The sequence below is a fragment of the Scyliorhinus torazame genome, chromosome 21 (assembly GCF_047496885.1).
Source record: "Scyliorhinus torazame isolate Kashiwa2021f chromosome 21, sScyTor2.1, whole genome shotgun sequence".
Lineage (NCBI taxonomy): Eukaryota > Metazoa > Chordata > Chondrichthyes > Carcharhiniformes > Scyliorhinidae > Scyliorhinus > Scyliorhinus torazame.
This window is the reverse complement of record NC_092727.1, coordinates 92,929,733-92,941,879: the sequence shown is the minus strand read 5'-3', so window position 1 is coordinate 92,941,879 and position 12,147 is coordinate 92,929,733. Positions and strand designations below refer to the sequence as shown.

The 12,147-nt window shown below is 44.3% G+C and overlaps 1 protein-coding gene across 4 annotated transcripts in view; it reads right to left on the bottom strand.

The window, feature by feature from the left end:
- Positions 1–12,147, bottom strand: part of adam11 (ADAM metallopeptidase domain 11) — a 256,822-nt gene that overhangs the window by 202,851 nt on the left and 41,824 nt on the right. For all 4 annotated transcript variants that reach the window (XM_072487068.1, XM_072487070.1, XM_072487069.1 and 1 more), the window contains exon 4: positions 10,635–10,701. In XM_072487068.1, the coding sequence (XP_072343169.1) occupies positions 10,635–10,701 (67 nt within the window). The remainder of the gene's footprint in view (positions 1–10,634; positions 10,702–12,147) is intronic.

Below are 12,147 nucleotides of genomic sequence, written 5' to 3'. Positions count from 1 at the left end.
AGAACTGCTCTGTCCTGCCCTGGACTCTCCTTAGCAGCTCTCTCCAGCAGATTCAGATATGAGATCCTGTCCACTAGGTACACTGCCTATTTGAGTCTTCTTTTACTTTTCAGAAACCAATCCATCTTCACAGTCCTCTTGCCAGCAGCTGGAAAATGGAACCAATTCCGCTCCATGATTTGGTGCCAAAAGCACGTACATGGCGGGCGCTTGATGTCAGGTTTACGTGCTGGCCTCGTGACCTGCTCTCTGCTGCCGCTTCTGGCCGGAAGACTCCACACAGCCTAATTTATGTTCATTTGAAAGGAGTCAATGGCCACTATTCGCAATGTAAAGGCCGGTAGCGGCTGTTGGGCCACCATGAGAACAGCACGACCGATCGCTTGGCGACCTTCCTGACAACTGTTACGTTCTGTGTTGTGGCCGTGGTAAAGATGCACACAGAACATCTAGTTCTTTGACTAGTGATGATAGTTATTAACAAAATGAACACGTGGAAAGATAACTAACAAACCATAATACAAACGGTAACGAATAAGTGAATTCTCCTGGAGCTACTTCTAATGCGACTGTCCTCTAGTACGACTTACTGCCAACTGCCGATCTGTGGAGTCACATGGTGGATCACTATCCCCACCTGCTGGTCGAAGGCCGTACATCCAACTGTATACATTGCTGTGCATATACATATCACCACAACACCTGCCCGCGGGTCACGACCCGCACTTTGAAAAACCCTGCTTTAGAAGTTACTGTTGAGTTCAGCAAAGATTTGAACTAATGGAGTTCATTTGGGCAGAATTCCAAATGTGCTCTTAATTACACTACATCACTAAATATATTTCTTATTCTTAGAAGGATGTTGACTAAAGAGTTATTGTTAGTGATTTTTTATTTTAAAACGGTCAGCAACATCTGTGTTGGTATCAATTTTGCAGCTAAAGTCTTCCAATCAAGTCCACCCAAAACTTTAAAAAGACAATGCAACTTCTCCATCTCAGCTCCATTAAACATAAATGGTCAATTGAATAAAACTGGTGCATTTATTGGTCACTTTTCTCCATTGATTTAACAAGCACAATTCATCAAATGTTTAAATATTCTGTTTCTAAAGTACTTCCCCCTCAAGTAAAGCAATTGTTTTCCACTTAGAAACCTTTCACCAGCCATATTAACTTAAATCAATCTCCCCAAATCTTTGCCTCTCAAGAATTCAGTTTAATGACCAAATATTTCCAAGAATAGAGAACTGCTCTAGTATTGAGGGAGACTCTCTTTCACCTTTGGTCATAGAATCCTTACAGTGCAGAAGGAGGTCATTCAGCCTATCAAGTCTGCACTGACCCTATGAAAGAGTACTCCATCTTGGCCCACTCCCTTGCCCTATGCTCATGATCCTACCTAACCGACACATCTTTGGACTGTGGGAGGAAACCAGAGCACCCGGAGGAAACCCACACAGATACGGGGAGAATGTGCAAAGTCCACACAGTCACCCAAGGCCAGAATTGAACATGGATCCTTGGCGCTGAGAGGCAGCAGAGCTAACCACTGTACCACCGTGCCACCCTAGACATGGATATAAGTAAGAGCCATTCCTCTATTAAATAATTCCTCTCTCACTTGTAACCTTCCTTTCTCCCTCCATAGCCCCACCCCAACAAGACATTCCAAACATCTTGGTGCCTTCGTATGAAGAGGAAATTAAATTCAACCAAAGCTAGACCTACCTGAATGATTAAAGACAGAAAAGCTAAAAGACAGAAAGGTGGCTTCAGACAACTGAAAGTTTCATAAAACAGTAGGGAATCAATTTAGAACCTATTTCGCAAAGTAGAGAGAAGATACTAAAAAGGATTTAGAGGGGAAGAGAGTCTGTGAAGAGATTAATTGGCTAACTTAACAATGGGGAGCAAAAGTTTTATATAAACAAATAAACAGTAAATGGTTAGTCAAAGAAAATGTGGGGCCAATGAGGAAGCAAAAAGAAGATCTGATGGAGGCAGGGGGCATAAATGAGTGCTATTATCTTCATTATGGAAGAGGATGCTGCCAATAGGAGGAAGAGGTGATTATTCATTGGGATAAAAATAGATAAAGAGAATGTACTTAAAAAGTTGATCGTCCTCAAAAAAGGTGGAATATAACCTAAGTTACTGAGGGACGTAAGGAGGAAACTGCGGAGTATTTGACCACAACCATCCTTGGACAAGGGGGTGGTGCGTGAGAATTCTAGTTTTGGAGTGGTTCTCTTTGCAGCAGAGGAGATTAAAAGGAGATTTGATAGAGGTGTTCAAAATTATGTTTTTTTTTAAAAGAAAAAAGGCGGAACTGCTTTCAGTAGAAGAAGAGTTGGTACCCAGAAGACAAATTGACAAAAGAATGAGGGGGATGTGAGGAAACATTTTCTTTCAGTAACAAGTTGTCGTAATCTGGAATGCACGATCTGAAAGGCAGGTGGACAATATTCAAAATAGGTTTGGATAAATCAAAGGAAAACAATTCAAAGGGAATTGTTTTTTCAAAGGGGAAAAAGTACAGGAATGAGGAGTCAAATAGGCTGCATCATTCTCGGATTCTATGAAATGATGGGCATAAAACCACAACTGATTTCACCAATGTCCTTCAGGGTCCCACCTGACCTGACCTCCACGCCATTCTATTCCTACGCTATGTTATTAATGCCTGTGCTTAATGCTTTTATGACAACTAGACACAGGGCAATAAATAATGAATTGGCAGTGTCACCTCCATCCCAAGAGCAACAAGCAAAAAATGATGTCAATGTTTACATGGTCATTGATTATTTGAAAATTCCATAGAATCCCTACTGTGCAGAAGGAAGCCATTCGGCCCATTGAGCCTGCAGTGACCCTTGGAAAAATAGCACCCTACCTTGGCCCATGCCCCCACCCTATCCCCGCAGCCCCTCCTAACCTTGTGAAATTAAGGAGAAATTTACTCTGGCCAATCCACCCAACCTGCACATCTTTGGACTGTGAAAGCACCCGGAGGAAACTCACGCAGATACGGGGAGAATGTGCAAACTCCACACAGACAGACACCCGAGGCTGGAATTGGACCCGGGTCTCTGGCACTGTGAGGCAGCAGTGCTAACCAGTGTACCACAGTTTCGTGTCAGCAATAAATATGTTGCCCTACATATTCATCCTTTCCAATTAATCCTCACTTCCGTGTTTGCCTATATTACAACAGTCACTACACTTCAGAAATGCTTAATTGGCTGTGCAAATTGAAGCACTCTGAACTCATGAAAGGCATCACCTAACTGCAAGTTCTTTCTTTCATTACGACAATAGTGTTGCGTATGCAAGAAATGCTGGTTTTGTAACATTGTCCAAGATGTTACTGTTTGTATGTTATGCTATCAAAGTTTATTTGTTTTTGTTTGGATTTAATAACGGTGCAACCAATTTCAATTTAAGCAGAAGCAAACTTTTCACTAGTGCTGCCAGCAGAAAATACCGCTCCCACCCACTCACCTGGGAGAAAGCTAGCTCATCTGGCCGAGTCAGGAGAACCTTGTACGTTTTGCTGCATTTTGAGCATTTGTTACGACAGCGGCAGGCAGCAGGGTAATGGCACAAGGTCAATTGCTGCCGCCGAGAGTCCAGCGCAGCCATAACAGGCTGAGTGGCCTCCTCGTGCGTTGCAACAATTCTGCGATTTTGTTGAAACAATTTACTACATGACATTGTCTTTTAATACATTATTTTCCAGAGTCTGCAAAGAAGAATGGTGACTTATACGAGACTTTTTAATCTGTAAAATGTTCTGAACTACTGTACAGTATGAACACTGACCAAAGAGTGGGTGAGAAGTTAGGGGACGTGACTGAAAGCATTAAAGAGATAAGCTTCCTGCAGACATTTGGCAGGAAGGTTACTTTTTGCACTCTTATTTTTTGCAGCAAGTTAGCCTCCCTCGTTAAATAAAACGATGTGTGTTTAGCAACAATTGCAATACTCCATCGTATGTACTGCTATTTCTGATTACTTTAATCTCTCACATGGTATTCGGACCAACAAAATATTTATGACCTATTTCTCAAAGAATGAAAAAAAAGCAATATTCAAATGGGTTGATACTTGTTTTGTACAATATTAAATCAAATTTGAAAGGAGCAGTTGCTGTTGCCATGGGAATGAATTACTGCAGGCATAATTTATCAGCAACACACAATTATGCTATCAATGAAAGTGTCTCAACTTTCTCAGATCACCAGACACTCCTACAGACTGCATCTCTTACCTCATCATTTTTTAAACAAAGGAATCAAATCCCATGCGGTACAACAGCATTGTCCTTTTCTGAAATTCCTGAAATCCATATTTTTAAAAATGTCCTGTCTAAATTATGGCTAAATTATGGCACCCACATACCTACAGCCCCCCCTCCCCCCCCCCCCCCCCCCCTCCCACCAGAAACAAGCCCACATCTTAACACAAGCAGGGGGCTCCCTTTATACAACAATCATCTGGTAGCTGGGTGACATCGAAATGAAAATGAAATGAAATGAAATGGAAATTGCTTATTGTCACAAGTAGGCTTCAAATGAAATTACTGTGAAAAGCCCCTAGTTGCCACATTCCGGCACCTGTTCGGGGAGGCTGGTATGGAAATTAAATCCACGTTGCTGGCCTGCCTTGGTCTGCTTTAAAAGCCAGGTATTTAGCCCAGTGTGCTTGTAGATTGGAACTAATTTCATGCAGAGATCGATTCCATACAATTGCAAGCATGATCATGGGTACTTCTCAACGTAGCCCACTAGGTGCTCTTGTGAAGGTTTTGGGATCAGTACCATAAAGGCTCCCAATACAACTCTCATGGACAGATTTTGCAGTACATTTATGTTGTGATCATAGAATCCGCACAGTGCAGAAGGAGACCATTTGGCCCATCGAGTCTGCACCATCTCTCAGAAAGATCACCCCACCCAGGGTCAGGCCCCACCCTAACCCTGGAACCCAGTAACCCTACCAACGTTTGGACACTAAGCGGCAATTTAGCATAGCCAATCCACCTATCCTGCACATCTTTGGACTGTGGAAGGAAACCGGAGCACCCGGAGGAAACCCACGCAGACACAGGGAGAAAGTGCAAACTCCTCACCCGAGGTTGGAATTGAACCCGGGTCCCGGTCCCTGACGCTGTGAGGCAACAGTGCTAACCACTGTGCCACCATGCCACCCCTTGATCCCTTAACAACTAATGGGAATATTTCAACTTGTCCTTAAACCAGCATTTAATATTCTTGTGGGAGAGATGATGATGTAACGAAACCATCATCGATTGTCCTAAGAATCCATCTGGTTCATTAGTGTGGTTTGACTCTTAACTGCCCTCTGTAATGGCCGAGCACAACTCTCAGTTCAAGGCAATCAGGATGGGCATCAAATTCTGGCCTTGCCAGCAACGCCACATCTCATGAAAGAAGAAAGGAAGTCATCAAGGAACTGAAAAAGAACAGGTGACTCCTTCCAAGATGTTGGTTATTTACACCAAGGAAAATCCAGAAAAAATGATATTTTTAATCAAGGAAATTACAGTAAAAGTCATTTGGTTAAATAAGCAGGAACCTTCTTTGCATAAATACTGAACTAAAACCGAGCCAGCAGCATAGTAATATCAGAACTCAATGAATGACACAAACTGAGCTGGAGTCTATGTGATTGGGTGGATTAAAGCAACCAACAAGTGATCAGAATCCTCCCTTCACTAGTGCAATTAGTAGATTTTTTTGTGGGCAGTAACTTGACCATCTACTATCCACATGAATGTCACAAGGAAGAGACACAAAAATAGCACAAGACAGACACATTACAGAGTCTGCATTTGAAGAGCCTGATCTTTTGATAGGAAGTCAAAAGTCTGCAATAATCTGATCAACTGCTCATTTCGAACATTGAACATGAAGCAATGAACCTCTATTTGTGAGCAGGGTAAGATACTATGAACCAAAATTTAGTTGACTTTTTCTAATTAAGAACACAGGGAAAAGGGTGAGGATGAGAAAAGCCCATTCGAGCCACATTGAAACCCATTCTTTTCTTATCTCATGATGCTGCACTTTGAATGCATCTAATGATTTTACCTCCACTGCATTAGCCATCAGGTTATAAACATTATAACAGAAAATGTGTATTTATGTAGGACCTTCCATGTCCCAAGGAGATTCCAAAGTATTTCACAATCAGCCATTATTCTTTTTTAAAGATCTCTAATTACTGTAATTATGCAGGTAAATTCTGTGTAAAAGAGGATCGGCTTTAAATGACGGCATCACAAATTTAAATTAATTTCTGTACCAGTTAATATTTTGTTTACTCTAGTGGAGTCTCTCGTCAGTTACCTTTATTGTAGACAGAGTGCTTCCTTTTCCTCATGATAACATTGTACCACTTTTTTAATCTTCACAATACTCTATTCTTCAGAAAATGCCTCCAAGGCAATACTGTACAAAGTTGCAATTACAGCAAGAATGAATGTCAATACTCTCTTTCCGCTTACGCAGTCTATCATGTCACATTTGCAATGATCCACAGCTGGACCTACTGGGGTAACTGGGTTTGGAGATGCAGGGTTGTTTCTGTAAATAAAAGCTTTTAAGTGTGTAACTGCAAGGCCCCAGTTCTATCCTTCATCGCCTGGCATGGGAGAGGCCAGAATTGGAGGAACGCAGACATTTCGGAGGGACAGAGGAGGTTACTCTTATAAGATAGGGCTACAGCTCATAGAAAGATCAACCATCGCGGTAGCACAGCGGTTAGCACTGTTGCTTCACAGCGCCAGTGACCCAGGTTCGATTCCCAGCTTGGGTCACTGTCTGTGCGGAGTCTGCACGTTCTCCCCGTGTCTGCGTAGGTTTCCTCCGGGTGCCCGGTGTCCTCCCATAGTCCAAAGATATGCAGGTTAGGTGGATTGGCCATGCTATATTGCCCGTCGTGTCCAAAGGTTAGGTGGGGTTACGGGGAGAGGGTGGAGGTAGGGTGCTCTTTCAAGGCCCGGTGTAGACTCGATGGGCCGAATGGCCTCCTTCTGCACTGTAAATTCTAAGATCATTCTATGATCCTCTTCTGCATCAAACTAGGACAGCTGCTAACCGCAAGCAGTGAATTATTCTCATGGTACTCAATTTCATATCCTCAAAAAAACATTCTTCATTCTTCAATTCTTAAATCAATCCAGATGGATTATCCAGGATAATAATGCCACAGTATAACAATACCATAACAAAATGCTGCTAAACTGGTCCATGTGTACCAGTAGAATCCGCTTTTCAACCTGATCATCATCAGATCCCCCATGATCTACCTTTGCCAAGCAAAAATGGTCAGAGGTGACCAGGAAAACATTTGATTTGAACAAAGGCTTGTTGAATTTCTGAGGAAGATTGCAATTTGAATCCTCTCACTCTCTCTCACACATACACACTCAACGTCCTTTTTAATTGGATGCTCTTCTATTTCGAAAACATAGAGTGGCCTCAGAACCTCCCAGACTCACTTTCAATAAAAACGAAACGCTCCCTGAATGTATGATTAGAATTTGTATTCAGCTTTATAAGGCAATCATGCATTATTGGAACTGCATCGTAATCAGTTAGAAATATTTTTAAAAGTGGCAGCTGGTGTACATTGATTGTAAAAATTACTTTGGTGAATTATTCATTCTCGTCTGTTCTGAGATCATTTAAACAGCTCGTATAATGTGACGCAGCTACTGGATTTTACTATAAATGTCCCTCAGAGGAAAGGCATAATGGTCCTATTTTTTATTTGTTCATAGAATGTGGGTACTGCCATTCCCTTGAGTAGGTGGTGGGAGCTGCCTTGTCGAATCACTGCAGGCTGTGCAATGTAGGTACTCCTCCGTACCGTGAGGGAAGGAGTTCTATAATGATAAAGGAATAAATGGTTCCATTTAGGTCAGGGTAGTGTGTGGATTGGGAAGGTAACTTGCAGGTGCCAGTGTTCCCATGTGGTTGCTGCTGTGGTTCTTCTCAGCAGCGGAGGTTGCAGCTTTGGGGGGTGCAGTTAAAGGAGACTTGGCAGGTTACTACGGTGCATCCTGTAGGTGGTACGCACAGCTGTCTCTGTGCATCAGTAGCTGGAGTTGCCACTGGAGTCACTGTGGAGCATCCGCCAGGATGAGGTCTTTGTGGATAGCATGTACGGTGAGGTGGTCACACCTCAGGTACAAAGGAAATGGGTGCCCACCAGACAGAGCAAAAGCACTAGGCAGGCAGTGCAGGAGTCTCCTGGGTCCATCTCCCTCTCTAACAGCTTTTTCTGTTTTGGATACTGTTGGGGGAGGTGGTTTCTCAGGGGAATGCAACAAGAGCCAGGTGGCTGCACAGGGGGGGTGAAAAAAGTGAGAGAGCAATAAAGATTACTGCCAGTGCCATGCGTTAGCGCGTTCAGGAATAGGGAATACAGCAGATGAATAGGTGGCTGGAGAGATGGTGTAGGAGGGAGGGATTCGGATTTGTGAGGCATTGGGACCTATTCTGGTGAAGATGGGACCTGTACAAGCCGGATGGGTTGCATCCCAGCAGGACCGGGACCAATATCCTCACAGGGACATTTGTTAGTGCTATTGGGGGGGTTTAAACTAGGGTGGCAGGGGGGGTGAGAAATAGAAATGGAAGACTGAAAAGTAAAAAGAAAAAGCGGAAGGCAGAGAAAAGAAGGGATTTCAGCAAATAGGGCCACAGTAAAAAAAAAGGGGAAAAAATGTTTAAATGGGTGGTATTCTCCCCCTCGCCCGCCGGGTGGCAGAATCGCTGGGGCACCGTGTGAATCGCGCCACGCCGCCCCGACCCCCGCACGCGATTCTCCCCTCCGAAACCAGTGCCGCGCGAATCGCGCCGGGCCGCTCGGAGAAGCGCTGCAAACGGCGATCCTCCGGCCCGGATGGGCCGAGCGTAAACGGTCTAGTCCCGCCGGTGCCGTCCACACCTGGTCGCTGCCGGCGGGTACTCATCGCGAAGGCTTGGGGGGCGGCCTGTGGGGGAGGGAGGGTGGTTCCGTTCCCGGGGGGGACCTCCGGAGTGGCCTGGTACCCGATCGGGCTAACCGATCGGCCTATCTGTCGGTGGGCCTCCTTTCTTCCGCCGGCGAGCCTAGATCCATCCGCCATGTTTGTGCGGGGCGGCCTGGGGGATGACGGCCACCGCGCATGCGCTAGTTGGCACCGTCCCAACTGCGCATGCGCGGGACCCAAGGCGCCACGTCTTTTAAGCCGCGCCTCTGACGCCGCGCTGGGGCCCTGCCCCGTAAATCGCGCAATGCCCCTGCTAGCCCCACGGAGGGGGGAGAAAAAGGGTCTGGGAACGGGCGCCGATTCCAGAGTAAAATACTCCGATTTTTACTCTGGCGTCGGCACTTAGACTCTCATTGGGAGAATCCGACCCACTGTATCTGAATGCACGGAGTATTCATAATAATATTCAGCACTGGCTGCTTCCCTCGCCGCTCCCTCCCACTCTCCTCACCAATTCCCCACTGTGACACCATGCTGCTCCCTTCGCCACTGACTCAGTTCTCCTCAATGCCCCTCGTCGCTCCCTCCACCACTCAGCCACTGCATCAGAATGTATGGGGGGGTGTGGAAGGGAGAGATGAAAGGAACTGTAAGAACATAAGGCACTGCAAGCTGGAGGGACAGGTGAGGGATGTGGGAGAGAATGGGGGAAACTTGAGGGAGGAGTGAAGCGAGGACAAGGGACTATAAGAGTTACTCGGGCAACGAGGACAAGGGAGTTTATTGACTTTGTTCAGTCTCTCCGCTCTCCTCCCACACACACTATCCCATCTAACCAATACCCATCAACTGCTTTTCTTATTGTAATCGACATTAATAAGCTTTTAACAATGCAATTGGTAAGACATTAATGGGGGAGGGGGCAAGGGAAATGGGGGTAGCAGAAGGGAACCTGAATACTAGTGTTTTCATTTCTTTCTCTTTCTTCAATCTTTACCATCTTAAATGTTGGCAGCTGCCTGGGACATTCTCGGCAGTGACATCCCAGACACTGTATCTGCACAAAAGCCGGAATTACTCAGCCTAGTGTTGCAGCATAAGTAGCCAAAACCTAGAATATAAAGCATTGAAACTCTCTCCACAGGACAGATAGCTGGGCCTCTCAACGTTTCTTGTCCAACACATTCACAATTTTAAAGACCTTTATCAGTTTGCTTCCAAGCCTACTCTTTTCGTAAATTAACCCGTTTAAACTTTCGGGCGATGCCTTCAGCATAGACCTCAGTGCCATTTTCATCTCTATCTGTCTGATTAATGGCAGTTCCAGTCCCACCTCACCAATCGTGGGCTGTACAAGTCGGAGTAAGAGGTGGTGTCCTTAGCTGCTGCGAGGTCAAGCTTTTGGAGTCATTTTTCTGACCATCGCTTGGAGCTTTCCACCAAGGGTTGCAAACATACGTGTGTGGCTGGTGCCGTAGGTTCTGCTATCATGTTACCTGCTGCTCCATGTTGCTTCTTCCTGTTCCAAACCTCTTCACACGTGTCAGTGTGCTTTTGTACTGTCAATATTGCTTTATCACTTTTACATTCCTCTCATAAAATGTAAGCAAATAATATCTTTATCTTACCGAAGTCTGTGTAGTCATTCCCTCCTCACTGAAATGTCTTTCAACGTAACGGGCTGACAGCAAACCACTGATAAAGACAAGAGAACAAAAATGGAAATGTGAATACGCAAATGGATTTGCTATTCTGGCAGGTTAGATCTCAACGTAACAGTCAGTATACTTCAGGATATTGAAAGTTACAAAAGATCACAAAAGGTAATTACAGTTAATTTCCACAGTAAGAAGTCTTACAACACCAGGTTAAAATCCAACAGGTGTGTTTCAAACACTAGCTTTCGGAGCACTGCTCCTTCCTCAGGTGAAGCGAACAAACCTGAACAAACCTGTTGGACTTTAACCTGGTGTTGTAAGACTTCTTACTGTGCTCACCCCAGTCCAACGCCATCATCTCCATATCATAGTTAATTTCCAGTCCTGCAGAACAGCACTATCCCTTCACTAAGTGCACTGATTCTGCCTTCATTATCTTGTCTGGAAGGCAATTATATTGATTACATTTAACGTGAAACAAAGCTTCCTGACCTTGGCTTGAACTTTTCTTTTATTAGTTTATACCTTTGTCCTTTAGCTCTACTATCAACTTGAAAGAATACTTTGGATTAACCTTTCCTATTCCACTGAAGTACTTCTCCATGTTTTGTCTCTCATTTGCCTCAGTTTTGGTCTCGCCTTATCCTCAAAGCTTAGCCGAATCCAACATTGGGAATCACCCTTGCAGACCTTCGCTGCATCACTTCCAAAGCTTTGAAGGCTGTTTTCTTTCTGTCCCACAATGAAAACTGAACACAATATTTAAGATGTGGAGATGCCGCCGTTGGACTGGGGTGAGCACAGTAAGAAGTCTTACAACATCAGGTTAAAGTCCAACAGGTTTGTTTCGAATCACTAGCTTTCGGAGCGCTGCTCCTTCCTCAGGGGTCCTGTTTAAGAACGACGATGAGGAACATATCAGCCCTGATCGAATAGCGGAGCAAACCCAATGGGCCGAATGGTCTAATTCAGCTCACATATCTTATGGCCTTATGGACCTCAATCTTGTACTTAGCAGATTTAACTGCTTAACTTACAACCGAGGAAACATAAACTCCAAACACATACAATGAAAATGTATTACAAGAGTGCAGTTTAAATGATCTCTCCCCATGAATACAGAAAATCCTTCCAGTGCTTTAAGTCACTTGTATGTCCCCCTAATGTTCGCTAATTCTCATATTGTGCAAGTTCTCCATGTGCCTCAATTCCTATAGAAGCAATCCTCTGAAATACAAATAATTTGTTCTCTTCTCACCTACGAAACTAGACATAATTAAAGACTGAAGTGAAATTGGTGAGATTAATATGTATACAATCATTCGCGCAAATAAAAGGTTTGGGCCATCAGTGTTGGTGATAGAAGATCATATGCATGCATTTATGCCCAACAATCCACATAACCTTTTAATTTTATTCTCAATTTCCTCAAATGTGTGGCAGATAAAGTGAGGAACCACATGGCAGGTTTGAATTGGAAACA